Source organism: Chelonoidis abingdonii, chromosome 8 (assembly GCF_003597395.2).
Source record: "Chelonoidis abingdonii isolate Lonesome George chromosome 8, CheloAbing_2.0, whole genome shotgun sequence".
Classification (NCBI taxonomy): Eukaryota; Metazoa; Chordata; order Testudines; family Testudinidae; genus Chelonoidis; species Chelonoidis abingdonii.
Window position 1 is genome coordinate 67,381,819 of NC_133776.1, and position 19,506 is coordinate 67,401,324.

Here is a 19,506-nt window from a genome sequence, read left to right on the forward strand (position 1 = left end):
TCACTATAGCGAGTATATACATGTTGAGGAGTAAGAAAACAATGAATAAATTTTTAAAAATTGCTAAAATCACAAAAAAATTATAATATTTGGGAAGACCTGACTGCTCTCTTAGATTTCTGTCCTCCCAATAATATATATGGAGCACCACATTCCTTTACCATGGGGAGAAAAAGAAGATTTGATGAGAAGTCCTCTAACCAGAAACAGAGACACAGATCTGGAATATGGAAAAGAGGGAAGATTTAAATACGACTTTAAAAATGTAAGGTAATGCCAGTTTCTAAAACCTTCTAACAACAGACCAACCAATGCATGCACAGCGACAGTTTATCTGTAGGCCTCTTTGGGACTAGAACGTAAGGACATAATAACGCAAGAGGGGCTTCAGGGGGGGCCCTGCGGTTTTAACCAAGTTCTTGATTGGGGGAAGAAGGGAGGGAGGGGGGGAGGGGAGGGAAAGGGGGAAAAGGAGAAGAGGGAATATATTCAATATCATACTGGTGACCTCAGTCACAGTCACATTGCAAGAAGATACCAAGTGTGGAAGGTAAAAACTTACTGCTATGTATGCTAAGCCACTCACACTGTATCCTTCTCTGATCAGTCTCTATGTTAAGCAAGGAATAAGACGACAAATAAGTTGATAGGACACCTCCACAAATAAGAGTTGGAGCCGAATATAATTTCACTGAGGACTCCAAGTATTTGGCAATAACTGAAACATAGCCCTCCTAAAAGGTATATCCCAATTAACCTCCATTAGATGAGATAGGAAAACTGAGGAATAGACAGGTTACAGTGACTTGTCCAACACCTGCCCTGCATATCAGTGGCAAATCAGAACATAGAACCAGTCTCTGATTCCCATTTCGCCTGTACTAAGCCACTAGACATACCTCACCATCATGATAGATATCATACCCTACCATCTAAGCCCTGTTCCACGTCCCCTTTTAATCCCCTTGCAGTTCCATTTGCCAGAGCTTAGTCCTCACTTACCTTATGCAAGCTTGACTTCAACTGAATCTAAAATGGTGCTAAAATAAGCACATGCTTAAGACTTTGTTGGAAGGGCAAGAAGTGCTTAGGGAGATAAGTCCCTAAAAGCGTGATAGTGGCTGCGTCGAGTTAAGCCTGAGTGAGTGATGCGCTGTCCATCGGCAACTTTGGAGATCCCTCAGAAGGAAAGATCCCTGTCTCTCCACATGCTCTCGAGGGGCATTTAATACCAGAGCTCTCACCTGGGAGGTGATGTTCCATGAAAACCTGTTTGAAATCAAGATCTAGTCATTGATTATACCTGCAGAGAAATGTGATCTGTAGTTCTACAAAAAATGGCATTTTGCCTGTCCGAGAGCATCAAAAACTCATAACCAGATAAGAAAGATCTATTTGAAACCTTAGTTATAATCTAGGAAATACTATGCCGGGTCCAAATGACTGAAATCTCTATCTAATAATCTAGCAAGAGTTGAAGGCTGAAGACATATATTCAGAATTGCCAGAATTATACAATTATTCATTTATTTTTGATAGACTAAAGCACTGTGAAAGTACAAAAAAGTGTATCAGGATTGCGTTTATTAAGCTCTTCCGTTAGCTATTTGTAAATAGCACCATTCTCCAAACCCCTATATGCAATTCCATTAGGAGATTTTTTAGTACACTAGCTAACCAATTGCAACAAAACTAACAAAAAAGAGTATACTAAATTGTGATGCCAATGAGTATTCTGCTTGTCGCGCTATTAAACTATTCACGCATTTCAATTCGCACTGGTTGTTGTAGCTTTAGGGAATTATCGGCATCGCTTTTTGGAGGAAACTTTCAAAATAGTGCTTCATTCAAAACCTAGAATTAAGTAAAATACCTAAACTTCGCAAGGCACTGAGAAATCAGGACAATCTGAGGTAGGTTAAATTAAAATAAATAATAAAATCCTGCGTAAGTCATCTTCCCAATGTGAACTGACATTTGATAGTTTCCATCTAGGATAGCAGAGCATGTTTCCATTGGAATTCAGCATCTGTCTCCGTCCTTCACTGACAGTTTGCTACTACGGAAAGAATGAGCATTGCGAAATGTTTATTAAAATATTCACTGTTTCAGAGATTGCTGGTAAATGACAATCAAAGAGAGCAGATCAGACAGAAGACAGACAAAATCCCCATCATACAATACCAGAATCAAGAACTAATAATCCTGTTGTAGTTAAAAGCCACACGGCAAGCTCGGGATTAGCAGAACGCCAGAGATAGTCAATCTAATGAATTCTCCAGAAAAGATCTGCCAGCCCTCTGTGAGAGAATTATGCAAAGCGCACATGAATAACAAGAGCACTACATTTAGGAAAACAGTGAATCACAAGGCCCACTGATTCAGGAAAGACTTATGTAAATGTGCTTAAATCCCATTGTAGGGGACCAACAGAAATTTAACCAATATGCTTAAACATTATCGCAGGTGCAAGAAGGGCTTTTCTGATTCAGGGCCTAGATCATGGGGTTTATTTTTGTTTGAGTTTCATCAACAGACTTGCTATTTCAATGAGAACTTCTAGTAGAGCTTGGTCATCAATAACTATGATTTTTAAATCTTTACCAAACAGTATTTCCAGGATGAGATAAGAAAGGGAAAAAACCCAGTGTGACAAACTAAGATTAAGATCTATGTCTTCCTTCCTGTGCACGGCTGCATAGCAAGAAAAACACACACTGCTACTCCGATCAAGCAATCATTTCTCCTCCTCCAACCCAATATCCCCATAATAAATTAGATGTGGTTAAAGCAGATCAAAATCTGGAGGGAGCTCAGCACTTGAAGTTGTTGTGATGGGTCTTGTGTAGTTTAGAATGGAAATAGCAACACCCAGCATCTGCATACAATGTGGTAATTTATAGAAATAGCTTGGTGCAATCCAATGCAATACTCTCATTTTGTATATGCCTTGTTCATAAAATCGCATGCCAAAATCACTCACAATAATGTAAAGAACGACATCTGCATAATGACAGAAAACAGTTGGTCAAAGGCCATCTTAAGTAGAGGATATAAAAGTAAAGTGCTTGACCACAAATTAGTAACAGAAGGAGAAGCAATTTAAGAGGAAATGAGCAACGGAGAAAGGAGATGTTTTTAATTTAAAGATTTGAAAGAGTTGGAGAATTGATGAATCAGGAATACAAGAAGCTGTCCAATGGCAGTTGTTGCAGAGTAGTAAGGCTCTTAAGCAAGATGGGTATGTCTACACTGCAATCAGAGGTTGTGATGTGACCTGCACAGATGTAGGGTTAGAGTTTTGACTTCCAGGCAGAACTTAATAAAGAGTTAAGGAGAAATAGTTAGGGAAGTGGATTGGACTGAAGAAACTATGTGGATTCAAATGCGGAGAGGCCTGGAATTACTTATACAGTGGAAAGCGGCAGAACTATTCAGAACGCTGCATCCCAAGATACAGGGGAAAAAGAAACAATAGGCAGGAGTGTAGACCAGCCGTATGAGCAAGCATGAGAGGTGATTAAGAAAAAGCAGAAAGCCCACACAAGAGTAGGAAGAAAGGTGAGATACAAGGAAGCACCTAGTGAGGTCAGATAACGGTAGGGATAAAGGAGGAAGGCCGAGAGAGAAGCGCGAGGGGGGGTTGAATCCTGCAAGGCGAATAAAACCGAAATATAAAAGGTTCATAGCCACATAAAAAAGAAGAAAACAAAAGAAAAGAAGAAGTGGGAGCTGAACACTGAGGATGAATAGAGGTTAAGGAATAACTAGGCATGGCCCAATATCTAAATAAGTACTTTGCTCAGTCTTTAATAAGGCTAATGAGGAGCTAGGGATGGATGGAAGATGAATAAACGGGAAAATGAGGATAGGAGGTGGAATTTACCACATACTGAGGTGGAAGCCAAACTTGAAAAACAGCTTTAATGGGACAAATCGGAGGTCCAAACAATCTCCAGCCAAGACTATTTAAAGGAAAAAAACTGGGTGGCCCAAAAAATGGAAAAATTGGCAAGCCATAGCAGAATTTTAATGAATGGTAAACTCAGGGGTTTACTGGTACGACTGAGAAATTGCTAACATAGTTCCTAATCTTAAAGAAAGGAAAAAAAAGTGATCCGAGTAACTAAAGCCCTGTTTAGTTTGACCATGCTGTAGTATGTAAGGTCTTGGAAAAAATTTTGAAAGGAAAGTAGTTTAAGACAATTGAGGTCAATGGTAATTGGACAAATTAACAAACATGGTTTTACTAAAGGTAGATCGTGTCCAAACCAACCTGATCCTCCTTCTCAAGAAGAGACAGATTATCTAGTCAAAGAAATGCAGTAGATCTAATTTACCTCGATTTTCAAGTAAGGCATTGACACGGTTCCGACAATGGGGAATTGTAGTTAAATTGGATAAGATGGGATTCAATATGAAAATTGAAAAGGTGGATAAAGGAACTGGTTAAAGGGGAGATTACAAACAGGTCGTAACTGGAAGGTAACTGTCAGGGCTGAAGGAGGTACTAGTGGAGTTCCTCAAGGATCAGTTTGGGGACCAAGCTTAATTTAACCTTTTATTAACTGACCTTGCAGCAAAGAGTGGGAAGTGCCCACATATAAGTTTGCGGATGACACCAAAGCTGGGGGTCATTGCAACACAGAGAAGGACCGGGATAACAATACAGAAAGATCTGATGACCATTGTAAACTGAGTAATAGTAATAGGAATGAAATTAATAATGAAAAGGTTGCAAGTCAATCAACTTAGATTAATAATAAAATTTACGATACACATTGGAAGACAATCAGTTGAAACAACAGAGGAGGAGAAGGACTCGAGTATTGGTTGATCGCAGATGACTATGAGCCGCAATACGCGATAAGCCAAAAAAGCAAATAGCGGTTTTTTTAGGATGCGATAAGTGGCTATAGAACCTTTTACTATTGGTTTTAATTCCCTTTGCAAGGTTCAACTCTACATGGCTTTTAGCCTTCCTCACTTTATCCCTACACGTTCTGACCTCACTAAGGTAGCTTCCCTTGCTAATCTCACCTTTCTTCCACTCCTTGTAGGCTTTCTGCTTTTTCTTAATCACCTCTCGATGCTTGCTCATCCAGCCTGGTCTACAACTCCTGCCTATGGTTTTTTTCCCCTTTCTTGGGATGCAGGCTTCTGATAGTTTCTGCAGCTTCCACTTAAAGTAATTCCAGGCCTCCTCCGCATTTAGATCCACAAGTTCTTCAGTCCAATCCACTTCCCTAACTAATTTCCTTAACTCTTTAAAGTTAGCCCTTGAGAAGTCAAAAACTCTAACCCCTACATCTGCTGCAGTCACATCACACCTCTGATTGCAGTGTAGACATACCCAATCTTGCTTCAAGAGCCTTCTCCTCTGCAACAACTGCCATTTGGAACAGCCTTCTGTATTCCCTGATTCATCAATTCTCCAACTCCTTTCAAATCTTAAATTAAAACATCTCCTTTCTCCCTTGCTCATTCCTCTTAAATTCTTTCTCCTTCTGTTACTAATTTGTGGTCAAGCACTTTCATTTATTCCTCACAAGATGCCTTTGAACCACTGTTTTCTGTCATTTATACCAGATGTCTCTCCTATTACATTATTCTGTAGTGTATTTTGGCATGCAGATTTTATGAACAAGGCTATACAAAAGAGTATTGCATTGGATTGCACCAAGCTATTTACTAAATACCACATGTATGCAGAATGCTGGTGTGCTATTTACCATTGCTAAACTACACCAAGACCCATCACAACAACTCTCAAAGCTGCTGAGCTCCCCTCCAGATTTTGATCTGCTTTAACCACCATCTATTTATTATTGGGATATTGGGTGGAGGAGAGAAATGATTGCTGATCGGAGTAGCCAAGTGTGTGTTTTTCTTGGCTATGCAGCCGTGCACAGGAAGAAACGACTAGATCTTAAATCTTAGTTTATCACACTGGGTTTTCCCTTTCTGTTCTCTATCCTGGGAAATACTGTTTTGGTAAAGATTAAAAAATCATAGTTATTTGATGACCCAAAAGCTCTACTAGAGTCTCATGAAATAGCCAAAGAATCTGTGATTGAAAACTCAAACAAAAAATAAACCCCAGAATCTAGGCCCTGAATCAGAAAAGCCCTTCTGCACCTGCATAATTTTAAGCATATGGTTAAATTCTGTTGGCTACAATGGGATTTAAGCACATACATAAGTACTTTCCTGAATCAGGGCCTTAGTGATTCACTGTTTCCTAAATGTAGCTGCTCTTGTTATTTCATGTCCTTTGCATAATTCTCTCACAGAGCGCTAGGCAGATCTTTCTGGAAGAATTCATTAGATTGACTTCTGGCGTCTGCTAATCCCGAGCTGCCGTGTGGCCTTTTAACTACAACAGGATTATTGTTCTTGATTCTTGGTATTGTACTGATGGGGATTTTGTCTGTCTTCTGTCTGATCCTGTCTCTTTGAATTGTCATTTTTACCAGCAATCCTCTGAAACAGGATAATTTTATGAAACCATCGCAATGCTCATTCTTCCGTAGTAGCAAACTGTCAGTGAAGGACGGAGCAGATGGAATTCCAATGAGAACATGCTCTGATTCCTAGATGAAACTATCAAAGTCAGCTTCACATGGGGTGACTTACGCAGATTTTTATTTTATTTTATTTACCTACCTCAGATTCCTGTATTTCAGCCTCCGAAGTTTCAGGTATTACTTTAATCTGAGTTTTGATGAAGCATTTTTGAAGTCCTCCAAAAAAGATGCCCGTTATTCCCTAAAAGCAACAACAACCAGGCGAATGAAATGTGAAAGTTTAAATAGCGGCACAAGCAGAATCTCATTGGATCACAATTTAGTTACCTTTTTTGTTAGTTTTTGTGCAATGGTGCTAAGATGTACTAAAAAAATCTCCTAAAGGATATTGCAATATACGGGTTTGGAGAATGGTGCTATTTACAAATAGCTAAAGGAAGAGCTTAATAAAACGCCATCCTGATACCCACTTCTTTGTAACTATCACATGCTTTAGTCATCACAAATAAATGAATAAAGTATAATCTGGCAATTCTGAATATATGAATCTTCAGCCTTCAACTCTTGCTAGATTATTAGATGAAGATTTCAGGACATGGCACCGAGCAGAGTATTTCCCTAGGAATTATAACTAGGTTTCAAATAGATCTTCTTATCTGGTCATGAGGTTTTGATGCTCTCCTGACAGGCAAACATGCCATTTTTTTGTAGATTTACTACAGTCACATTCATCTGCAAGGATAAATCCAATGACTAGATCTTGATTTCAAACAGGTTTTCATGGAACATCACCATCCCCACGGTGAAGAGCTCTGGTATTAAATGCCCCTGAGAGCATGTGGGAGAACAGGATCTTTCCTTCTGAAGGATCTCCAAAGCATGCCGTGAAGCAGCATCACTCACTCAGCTAACTCGAGCAGCACTATACAACAGCTTTTAGGACTTGATCTCCCTAAGCACTTCTTGCCCTAATCCAACAAAGATCTTAAGCATGTGCTTAATTTTAAGCACATTATCAGCTTCAGTGAAGTCAAGCTTGCATAAGGTAAGTGAAGACTAACTCTGCAATGGAACTGCAGAGGGAATTCAAAAGGGTGGAACAACAGGACTAAGAATTTGGATAGGGTATGATATCTAATATATGGGAGAGTATGGTCTAGTGGTTAAAGTACAGGCAGAAATGGGAATCAGAAGACCTGGATTCTATTTCTGCATTTGCCACTGATATGCAGGGCAGTGTTGGACAAGTCACTTAACCTGTCTATTCCTCAGTTTTCCTATCTATCTAATGGAGGTAATTGGATATACCTCTGAGGGCTATTGTTCAGTTATTGCAAAATACTTGGAGCTCCTCAGTGAAAATTATCAGGCTCCCAACTCTTATTTGTGGAGGTGTCCTATCCAACTATTTGTCCAGTCTTATCCTTGCTTAACATAAGAGACCTGATCAGAGAAGGAAATACCCAGTGTGAAGTGGCTTCAGCATACATAGCAGTAAGTTTTACCCCTTCCACACTTGGTATCTCTGCTGTGACTGTGAACAGTGGTACCAGTTATGATATTGATATATTCCTACAAGAAACTGGTCTAAAACCGCAGGGCCCCCCCTGAAAGCCCATCTAATGGTAATAATTAATGTCCTTACGTCAGTCCCAAAGAGCCTACAGATAAAACTGTCGCTGTGTCATGACCATCTGGTTGTCTCGTTGTAGAAGGTTTAGAAAAACTGGCATACTTACATTTTTAAAGTCATGTATTTCTAAAATTTCCTCTCTGCCATTTCCAGATCTGAATGTCTCTGTTCTGGTTAGAGGATCTATCTCCATCAAAATCTTCTTTTTCTCCCCATGGCTAAAGAATGTGTGCTCCATATCATATATCTGGGAGGACAAGAAATATAAGCAGAGGCAGTCAGGTCCTTCCCAATATTTTAATTTTTGTTGATTTAGCAATTTTTAAAAAATACTTCATTGTTTTACAATGGTTTTCTACCACAGTTTCTGCAGATGGTTATAAAAGTCCTAAGCATCAGTGCCAAGGGGCCAGAGCTTTGGAGCAGGGGCTATCTCTGCTTTCTAGAATCTGCTGGTTGCTTTTACAGCTGCTCCGCTCACTTTGGGCTCAATCCTACACTCTATTCCAGGAAAAATACCCTAAACCTCCATGCTTGCATACAATGGTGACAAATGTTACAGAAAAATTGAGGCTAGATAGATGGACTTTAAGGTGAGTCTTTTCTGAGTCAGAAGATCAGGATCAGACCCTCAGTCCATTCATATGTTAGTGATGGGTGTACTTCAAAAGTAATTGTCCCACAAGTGTCAACCCGGATTTTGAACATCTCCAACCTGGGGTTTTGGTTTGGCCCAATACACAGATAAAGATCAATTGCAAAAACGGAATCCAGATCCAGGTTTGGATTTCAAGCTTTCCAAAGTTACTAGGAACTTCCAGACCTGACTACTCCAGTGCCCTTTAACTCACAATAGGCCAGTACCAGCTGCTTTGGAGGAAGGTGCAAGTGGACAATTTAGAATAACCTATTCAGAGGGAAAGTTTCTTACTAACTCTCTTAGGGTATGTCCAGACTACTGCCGGATCGGCGGGTAGCAATAGATTTATCGGGAATCAATATATCACGTCTCATCTAGGCCTGGTCTACACTAGGGAGCCGTCGATGTAAGATACGCAACTTCTGCTACGGGAATACCGGAGGGGTACGTCCAGACTACCCATTAGACCGGCAGGTAGCTATCGATTTATCAGGGATCGATATATCGCGTCTCATCTAGACACGATATATCGATCCCCACACGCGATCCCCATCGACTCCGGAACTTCACCAGAGCGAGCGGCAGTAGCGGAGTCGACGGGGGAGCCGCGGCCATCGATCCCGCTACGGTTGGCTCATGTCTGAAGGGTTTATATCTCTTATTTTGTAAATTCTATCTCATGTAACAGAGGATGTTTTCATTCTTCGTATCAGTGTGTAATTGTATTTTTAACCTGCTAAGCTCTTGGCTTCAGTAGGATCTTGTGACAGTGAGTTTCACAGGTCAACTCTGCACTGTTTGAGAGAGAAAATGAGTGTAGTAGTTTTAAATCTGCGGCCTTTTAATTTAATTGAATGTTCCGCCGTTCTTGTATAATGAGAGAGGTGAAACAGGAGCTCATGAAATAGCCTTTTCGTTCTGTCAGGCACGTTCAGTCAGAGGCATCTGGCTTTAGAACGTACCTTTTTCCAACACAGGTGGAATCAAGTGACCTGCAGGCACCTGGCAAGGCCTAGTTATTCTCTTGGGCCTCTGAGAATAGGGGTCCGTTAAAGTCAGGCAAATAGATTAATGGGAGAGGAATGATGAAGGTTAATGGGCTGGGTGGGTGAGGAAGGACTTGTTGATATTGGTTCTGTTTGCTGATGCTGCACATGTATTTTATATAATGATGATGTGGGACAGGCAGATTTTATCTATAACTAAAGTAATTGCAGGGTGTCCCCACTGGCTCCCTGTATAATGCTAGATTCATTATTTACTCTAGACCCCGCTAGGGGACTCCCTACAACTTTTTGAACTCTGTTTCCACTAGCATAGGCCTGGTCTACACCAGAAAATAAAGTTGGCTTAACTACATCGCTCAGGGGTGTGAAAAATCCAGACCTCTGAGCAGCATAGTTAAGCTGACCTAACCCTCACTGTAGACAGTGCTAGGTGGACGGATAGATTCTTCTGTTGACCTCTCTAGTGCCTCTCTTGGAGGTGGATTACCTACACCAATAGGTGAACCCCTCCCATGGGAGTAGATCATGTCTACACTGAAGCACTACAGTGGTGCAGAACTTGCATTTTGAATGTAGACAAGCCCAACATTCTTTACCTAATGTTGACTGTTCAAGTGCTAGAGTAGACAAGTCTAACCCATTCTCAACACTATGCCAAGATAGCCCACTCTTGACTGACAATGCGTGTGGTAATGTAGACAGGGTTTAGGAGTCCGGATAAACGCCCCCCTTCTCACACACTTTTTCACTTCAGTCCTCTCACTCTCAAGGTAGTGGTGGATTTAGCAAACTGGCTGGTCCAGGCCCTGTGCTCCCAAGGGGACACACAGAAAACCTGTGGCCCACCTGTGCCTCAAGGTCCTGCATGATGCAGATTTAGTAAGACTTGTGAAAGCTCCCTCCAGGACCCATTGACACCAGTGCTGTATCAGCCAGAGGGGGCACAAGCAACAGGAGTGCTCCTACCCCACCCTTGAACTCAGTTCTGTGCTAGGAAGGTTCCCTCTGATGTGAGCCCAGAAGCAGGAGTTCAGTAGCCTCCTCTCCTCTCCCTTCCCACTCCTAAACTGTTAAAGCTGAGCCCTTCCACTGCAGACAGCAGACTGTTAAATAGCAGCAAATGCCTTGTGACTGGCCATAGAGGTAGGCAGGGACCCTTTCTCTCTGGCTGGTGGCGGGACTACAGTTGCCTGCTCTGAGTGTAGGGATTTGCAGGACAGCAGGGCTGGGCAAGATTATTTCATCCTCTCTCTGCTTCCCTCCCTCCTTTACCCACGGCATGCTGGGCTGGAGGTTCAGCTACCCCTGAAAATGAGGGAGATGCAGTGTTATATGGGAAGGACAGGCTGGGGTGAGGGTGAGTCTGGGAAAGGGGGTCAGAGTAGAAAGATCTCTAGGAGGAAGGCCAGAGCTGAGACTCCTTCCTTCTCCTCAGAAGATGCCTGAAGCTGGTTATGCCTTAGCCCTTTGCCTTGGACTCGCCTGTGGCCGGTCTCACCTTACCCCATTACTTTAGCTGAGGGAAGCCCTGCTCTGTGTGTGCTTGGCCTTTACAGGAACGGGGTGTTCTTTTCATCTTGTTACTCTTTAAATGGTGTGTAAGCTCCATCCAAGCCTGCAGAATTCTTGCCTTCTCCTGTTGTGTCTGTCTGTCTTCTGTCCAGCCATAAGGAAGACGATGAAACACTGGCACTGTGGGAACGGAACCCTAGGCGGAGGGGTCACGGTGGCGATCCCATAGCTAAGGGTGTGCATTAGATAATGGGGTACAAGAATCTTAATAAGTAGGGCCAATGACATGCATGAGGAGGAATGGGCACTTGCACTTTGGTCCAAGCAGTTAGCCAATATTGGGGCCTTGTGGGTTTGTTTCCGTCAGAAGGAGAAATGGATGATACGTGTTAAGTATGTTCTGTGGTGCAATCCTGTTTATTTACAGAGCACATGCTCTCATCTGCAGGCAGTTTCCTTTCTCATAATTTCCAAGCCTGTCCTGTGCCCCAAGGAGCTTTGTCTCTGCTCTCTTTCTGAGCCATGCTCACCACTGCATCTCTGGCTGTGTCTGCTGGCACACAAAGCAACCCCCTGGTTTGCGATTAGTCCCGAGGAAACCCCTCAGAACACCTGTTCAGACTTTGCATTGCCTTAGGCAGTCATATGTATTGTCTCCAGTTATCACTCCATATAAAGGGGCTTAATTGCTATTTCCATTTAGCCTGAAAGAAGGGTGCTTAGAGCTTTAGAAAGGTCTGTGATGGTCTATAGGAGGCAGTTATGAACACCTTCCAGCATAACAGTACTTACATGTCTTGTACCCTCCCTGTGCTGAAATGGGCAAACAGAGAATTAAAAATAGATCTCTGATACAATCTGTATTACTCTTCACAGGTATCTGCTGCTGCTGTTGCCAGCTTTGGATGGTGCTAGGCAGCCCCCTTGTCTCTGTTGTTGCCTGACTCTTAAGGGCTGAATAATAGAAGATGCTATTTGAAGCATACAAATGATCCTCCTGGAGCAGTTAAAGCTGGCGAGTTGTCTTAGAGATTCTCTTTCAAGGATAAAACAGTGTCTCTCTAAAGAGAGGCCTGAAGCAAAGGGCACAGAAACCCCTGAAGAGCCAAGAGGGGAAAAGAGAGTACTCATGGTGCCTGAATGCAATATGTTCTCTAATTCAGCAGCAAGGCAGAGGGCTGCATGGTTTGGGGAGGCAAACACCCCTCTCATCCCCACAGGAAGCCACTTTAGGGCAGTCAGTGGCACTTAGGGGGTGGGGAGCTGGAATCTGAGGAGCTTTCACTGCTGCCCCTGCTGAATGTCCTCTCTGGATAAAAGCAGCACTTGCGTCTCCAGGGCTGCTGTTCAGGTGCCTTTCTGGACCTCTCTATTCTTTCTTGTCCATGACAGAAAGCTGGCTCAGGGGTGTGATGGTGGGCTGCACAGCTGCTCCCCCACAAACTGACAACTTGCAGCCAGTCTTCACCACCCTGTGGCTGGCCAGTGGCCTGTGTGAAGTGAGATTGGAGGTTCTCCATCCAGTTCCCAGTAGAAACCTGTCCACACACAGCTGGCAGGATCTGGCATCCTGTTGGTACTCTCAGCAGAGGCCAAAGATTGGGTGGGGATGCGGGGAGATTGCACCAGGTTGCATTCATTCAGTGGATAAACAGAGCCTTGTGTCTCCAGGGCTATCAAGGCAACAGTCCTCATGGAGCCAAATCCTAAATCTGGGCAGGCTGACTGTGTGCGGAGAAGCAGGAGAAGGGCTTTTATTAATAATAAAACCTAACTCTTATATTGTGCTTTTTGTCTGTAGGGTTAAAGCCCTTTACAAAGGTGGTCAGTATCATTATTGCCATTTTACACTGAGGCACATGGCATAAAGTGACCTGCCCAAGGTCACCCATGAAACCAGTGGCAGAGCAGGGAATAGAACCCAGCTATCCTCAGTCCCAGTCCAATGCTCTAACCATGCTACCTTCCACTTTAAAAATTAAAATTCATTAATGTTCAGTGTCTCCCTGACATTCATGAGCATCTCTCAATAGTTAAATTCAGAATTTTTTAAAATATACTTGTTGATAGATTTTACTTTATGGAAAAATTAGGTTAAAGGCTAGAAAATGTTGGCGTGCTGCCTGCTGAGAGAGGCAAAGTATGGGCTGTGCTTTAAATCATCCACGAAAGAATCTGAAACCATATTGTAGACTTATTTTAGAATCCCTTTCTGTTTCAGGGGAATGATTTTTCCTGTCAGTTTGGCCAACTAACCCATTTGGAGGCTTGGCTTAGCTGCATATTATTTGGAGGGTTGTGAAATTTTTAATTGGGCTAAAGAGATATTGATAGTTTTGAGAGTCATCTCAGAATTTGCTTGGGGAACAAGCTCTCCGCATTGTGATAATCACTTTGGTTTGTTATCTTGTCATCTTTGTTTTGTCCTTGTAATGCTACTAAATGGCAGGTTCAGGTTATTTCAGTGTTACTGTATGAAGGTCGAGTGCTTGGCTCCAAAGGAAAACTGCAAAGTGGAAAATTGGTTTGTTGCCACTTTTTACTTCTTAAAGTCCTATGAAGAGAGCCAGAAGGGTTTGTGTGTGTGTGTGTAAAAAAGGTTTTGTTGTTCTTAAATTTTTTTGTTAACATTAGAAATTCAACCCTTGCCTATCCTGGTTTTTCTGGAAGACTCCATGGACTGCTGGAGAAAGAGTTGTCTCGTGAGATCACCGGAGACTGGAATCAGAGCAGTTGAGAGGAGAAAGGGTGTTGGGTCAGGCTGTTTAAATCTGTTTTGCTTTTGTTAACAAACATGTTACTTCAACATCCACCACTGGGGAAAAAGATCTTTCTTTGCGAAAGATTAAAAACATTTTCCCCCTTCAATTGAGGGCTGTTCTCGAGTCCTCCAGCAAACCCCAAGTCAAGAGCTGATAATTCTAACATTAAAATAACCCAAACAAGCAGGAAACTCCCCCCAAACTTTCAGGCTTTCATTTTACATTACAGTGAAGCCCAAAGGGCACAAACACAATGTTCCTTTTCTTTGCTGGCCACTTCTGTTTTAATAATTAGAAGACCGGGGTCTTCTGTCTTTGCTGCTAGAAATGTTTTCTCTTTGATTCTCCATTGCAATGTTAAATGGCTCCTCTTGAGCACTTTGTAATGTTCTTATTTTTTATTGTTAGTCTCCTAGATGTCTGTAAGTAATATTTCTATCCCTAGTGGCTTGGTCCGTTATGCATTTGGGCAACATTGCACGCTTACTTTTGTTTTACCTCTCTGTGCAGCTGTGTAGCTGTGAGATACGGTAGTGATGTTTATATTGTGCAGTCTGTCCCCTGAAACCTTTCATTTAAGCATGGTGAAGACCTTTCCTGACAGGGTTAACAGCTTGTGCTCCCATTGTGTGACTGCAACCTTTCAGAAGTGGTGTACTGAGTCTTCATTTATTCACTCTAATTTAAGGTTTCGCGTGCCAGTCAGACATTTTAACATTTTGAGAAGGTCTCTTTCTATAAGTCTGTAATATACAACTAAACTATTGTTGTATGTAAAGTAAATAAGGTTTTTAAAATGGTTAAGAAGCTTCATTTAAAATGAAATTAAAATGCAGAGCCCCCCTGGACCAGGGGCCAGGACCCAGGCAGTGTGAGTGCCACTGAAAATCAGTTTGCGTGCTGCAAGTTGCCTACCCCTGTACTAGAGGAACAGTAGAGACTTTGTGAGGTTTCAGCAGCAGCTTGGAGATGTGTGTGTGGCTTTTATTTCTTTTTGATGATAAGAAAATAAACTTTCAGGAAATGGGACACTTCTTATCCAAATAGAACGATCACACTTGGGGCCTGGACTGTTTGATAATTTAAAGTGCATTCTGCTTTGAAAAAATGGTCATCACATTGTAAAGGTAGATGTGTTTAAAGGGAGTCTCTTTCTTGACCAATGCCTGTGGAGAGACAGGGTGGGTGAGGTAATATCTTTTATTGGACCTGTGTCAGCCAGACCCATCCCTGTAGAAAGAGAGCTGCACTGGGCACGCATCTCCAGGGAGGGGGCCTCTAGTACCACTACACATGTAGGTCTGTTGTTTTCCAGGCCTTTACGTGATTAACAGAGTCCTTTCTGTGCTTCACAGAACTGTCACATCTAAGCCACTGGAAATCAGTGTCAGGATGAGGTTCATCTATTGCTCTTGGGGCTTGACTCAGAGCCTCTTGCACTCCAAATCAGCTGCTATGTCAGGAACTTCGATGAGTGACTTGGCTGAAGTCCTCAACCACTTCTCTGTCTGCTAGACAAAGGGCCAGATTCATTGTTGCCCTTGGGCCCCTCTGGGCCTAGGATGGGTGTAGGTTGGGTTGCCATGTTGCAGCAGCGCCAGGTGCATGAGGTGGCTGTGGCCAGGGTGGAGGCAAGGTGTGGGTAGGGCAGGAGAGGAAGGGGATAGATTTGGCAGTGGGAGGGGACACGGCTGGGGAGGACCAGTACTCTGGTGATTATGCACCTCTGCAAAGCCCCATCAGGGCTCCTGAACAATGGGCACAAATTAGGACAATCCTCGGGGCAGCTGTAACCTGCAGCAGGAAGTGGCCCCTGAATAAGGGTGGTGCAACCTGCCCCCTTCTATGTCTCTGCTGGAGTCTGTGTCACAATCAGTTCATAGTGCTCTTTGCTATGGCAATTGTTGGTTCACTAGGCCAGGGCCCCTTTGACTGCCCACTGTTAGCTAGATAGCTCCCTGGAGGGCAGCATAGCCGCCAAGGCTAGCTCTTCCTGAGCTCAGACAATTTGATGGCCTTCAAGGTGTGAGGCGCACGTCTCCAACCAAATGCTGTCATAGCAGGACTGTCAGCTGAACTCGGTTATAAACCTACTGCTTGGCAATGGGCTTATGGGCACAGATGATTGGAATGAAAATATCTCCACCAGATGTCGGCTCTGAATAGCAGCAGCTTATTTTAAACAGATGCAGTCAAGTAAAGTAACAAAGGCAAGACCAGACTTCCAGGCAGCCCCGGCTTCTAAGCATTGGAAGTGCCCACACAAGCAGCACCAGAGCCAGATCATAAAAGTTCCTCCCATCAAACCCCTTCCATCTCCCCATTGAACCTCCTCTCACCCCCCCCCCTTACTGCGCAGAGTGAAATTCAGCCCTGTGCAGATTGTGTGAGGCCTGTGTAGGTACCACTGAAATCCAGCTTCAGCCCTGGGGCAAGGACTGAAGGACAGCTCAAGCAGTGCCTAGGTCTTGCACAGGCCCTCTGTGCTGAGGTGAATCTCGCCCACAGGGTGAGTCTGAGAGAGCTGGGCTTCTAGCCCATGACCCAGGTTTTGCACATTGTGTTCAAGACAACCGCTCCTGCTGTCTGGTCCAGGAGCTCCAACCCCAGGCTGTTCTTGGGCCACTCTCTGTATTGGGACTTTATCTGCAAGCAGAAGCCTGGTGGGAGAACGCAAAAGGACAGGGGAAGGCAAGAACCAGGCACAAAGTGGCTTGTTGGTGCTGAGGTCCATGTTCTTGCTTTGGGTGTGTAGTGGGGAGTTTACAGTCCCTGCTAGGTGTTTATGTGGTTGTGGTAAGTGGTGTCTTTTCAATGTCTGAGATCAGGGCTCATGCCTGGCAGACAAACCCCTCTCAGTGGGACACATGACACCCATCTGCTTGTGGGTCCAAGTATGAGTCTTGCTTTCAATGTGAGTGAGCCCGAGGAGCTGTCATGCAAGCCATTGTACCCATCCAATTTTGAGAGAATGCCTAATATAGAAACTCCTCTCCAAAAGGGGGCAAGGATAAAGCACAAGCAGGGTGTTGGCCTACATTTAGTGATGTTGCTTAAGATGTGAGAAGTCTGAATCAGGGCCACAGACTGGCTAGAATAAAAAGAAGGACTTCCCCTTACTGCAAATCTTAACGCCCGTCAAACATGTTGCAATTCCCACAACACATATAACAACATTCCTGCCTCTATAGTTTTGTATTTTGCATATTGTGAAACTAATAAAATTATTATTAAAAAATTATAAAATCTGCAGTCTTTGTGCTTCAGGGCATAAACTGGTCACTATCTGGGGTCAGGAAGAAACCTTCCTCCATGATGCAGACCTTCATCTAAAGCACCTGGCAATGGCCACTGTTGTAGACAGGATAGTGAACTCTATGCATCACAGAGACCTGTGATGGTATGTCAGCTGTTATGCTCCTAACTAGTGGGGTAGGAAGATGGTGCAGGAGGAGATTTGGAGGGGAAGGTAGCCAGCCTATCACATGTAGATTGGCTTCAAAATATGTGCTTTTCTAATTGCTGCTATTTGAACATCTCATCAAACAGAAAATATGTGTCTAAGGATAATGATCCTCTAAAAGTGGAATTTCTCTGAGGAATCAAGAAATTTTGGGCCAGTAGAGTCAGCAGAGTTACACGTTGGCCCTTGATGGGGTTTTATTTCAATCTACCTTCAAGCTACTCTAGATATGCACAATGGGGATAAGAGAGCTAGAGGCTTAGGAACTGAAAATAAATGAACACAATCCAGTTAGCAGAAATGCCTCTGAAAGCAAGTCTGTCTCATTGTCCCCTAACATTGCAAACACATTAGAGTAAGAAATATAAATCATGACAATCAGTCATTCTAGATTCTGGCTTCCTCTCCTCTTAATGTGGTGGCAAAATGACTTTTCCACCAGTTTATGGTAAGATAATTGAAACAAAATGGAAAATAGTTTCATACTTGTAATAAAATTTGCTGCTGGTGAAATAAAGTAATTTTAACTCTTTTTAGCTGAGATCCCATCTGGTGCAATTATTAATTAATTATGAAAATATTTCACTGAAACCACTAAAGGCTAGATCTGAATAACGAAAATAAAAAAGTCAACATGAATATTCTGTAGTGTAAAAACTGTTTATCACAATATTGTATGGATTTTTAGAGTGAGCAGTTAGCAGTATTGATAGGTGTAATATGTAGAAAGATTGATCTCACTGTGTAGAATTGACACTCTAAAATCCTAAATCAGTGAATATTTACTTACTTTTTTAGGTGAAGGGTTCCAGAAATATTTGATACCAAAAAATATCAGAATAAGAAAAATCACCAGTATGCAGAAGAGCAATCCACAGATTTTGTATCTTTTGCAGGTCTTCTTTCTTGTCTTAGACGCTTCTGCCTAATTAATTACAAAACAGCAATATCCAGTGGTCTGCTTATCATTCCAAGGAATGCTGAATACACATACATATCAGACAGCTATTATGCTCTAGGTAATAAATATTACATGTGAAATTCTGAAATGGAAAAGAACATCATTAACTTACATCTAAAAAGTGACAGACCTCGGGGCTCTCCTGAGAATTTTTTTCCATGATCTCTAAATAAAATTTCCTTCTGTCTCTGTGCGTAGAGAGATCGGAGACACCACTGCTGAGGTGGAGTTATAAATGATCAGGACTGCACACGCCAGTGAAGTGAAACTCTGTACTACAATGATTCCAATATGTCATGCTAAAGCCTGCCTTAAGACAGGAGTCTGTAATGCACCAGTCAAAGCGTGTATAGTGCGTGGGTGCCTATTGCATCCATGCTGGCGTTGAGGTGTATGGGGGGCAAGCAATTGCCCTGTGGGTTGGGAAAGTGACTGAGGGTGACCTATAATGCAACATCTTTCACTCTACACCTACAATGGCAGTGAATAAGCATTTTATACGCTTATTAAAACGGGACAGCAGAAGAGTTCTGCCCTATCTCCCCCACCCTTGCATCCTCTGTCTTTCCCCCTTTGTCTCACCTTTGCAGCTGTACCTCACATTAGCTTTTTCAGTAAATCTAATGTTGCCTCCCCGTGCCCCACCCACCGATCCTAACTCTCTCTCTCCTGATACCTGGGTTTTCTGTGAGCAGCTTAACTAGACCAGTCAGGGCCAGTCTGTGGGGCTCTGGATCACAGCCGGTGAGGCACCGTAGCCCTTGCTAGCTGTGTGTGTATTTATGAAGGGATCTTCAGAAGCAGCCCCTTGGTCCTTTGCTGTGGCTGTGGAGTTGGACGATGAAATGGGGGTGCCCTTGCTGATGTCTGGCTGCTGGTTCCTTTGGAGCCCCCCAGTGGAACGACTATAGTGTCTAGGACACTAGAGTAGCACTCTGTCCCTCCTGGATCCTTCATCTGGAAGCACTAGGTCAAATTCAACTCTTGTGTAAATGAGCGGA

At 42.9% G+C, this 19,506-nt stretch overlaps 1 protein-coding gene across 2 annotated transcripts in view; it reads right to left on the reverse strand.

Moving 5' to 3' along the window:
* Positions 1-18,745, reverse strand: part of TNMD (tenomodulin) — a 34,805-nt gene extending 16,060 nt beyond the window's left edge. Inside the window, exons 1-4 of one of the 2 annotated variants that reach the window (XM_032772148.2) lie at positions 18,618-18,745; positions 18,335-18,469; positions 8,267-8,407; positions 6,667-6,768 (exon numbers count right to left, since the gene is read on the reverse strand). In XM_032772148.2, coding sequence (XP_032628039.1) covers positions 6,667-6,768; positions 8,267-8,407; positions 18,335-18,469; positions 18,618-18,665 — 426 coding nt within the window. In that variant the 5' untranslated portion in view covers positions 18,666-18,745. The remainder of the gene's footprint in view (positions 1-6,666; positions 6,769-8,266; positions 8,408-18,334; positions 18,470-18,617) is intronic. The other variant, XM_032772149.2, reaches the window with a different exon arrangement.
* Between the last annotated feature and the right edge of the window lie 761 nt (positions 18,746-19,506).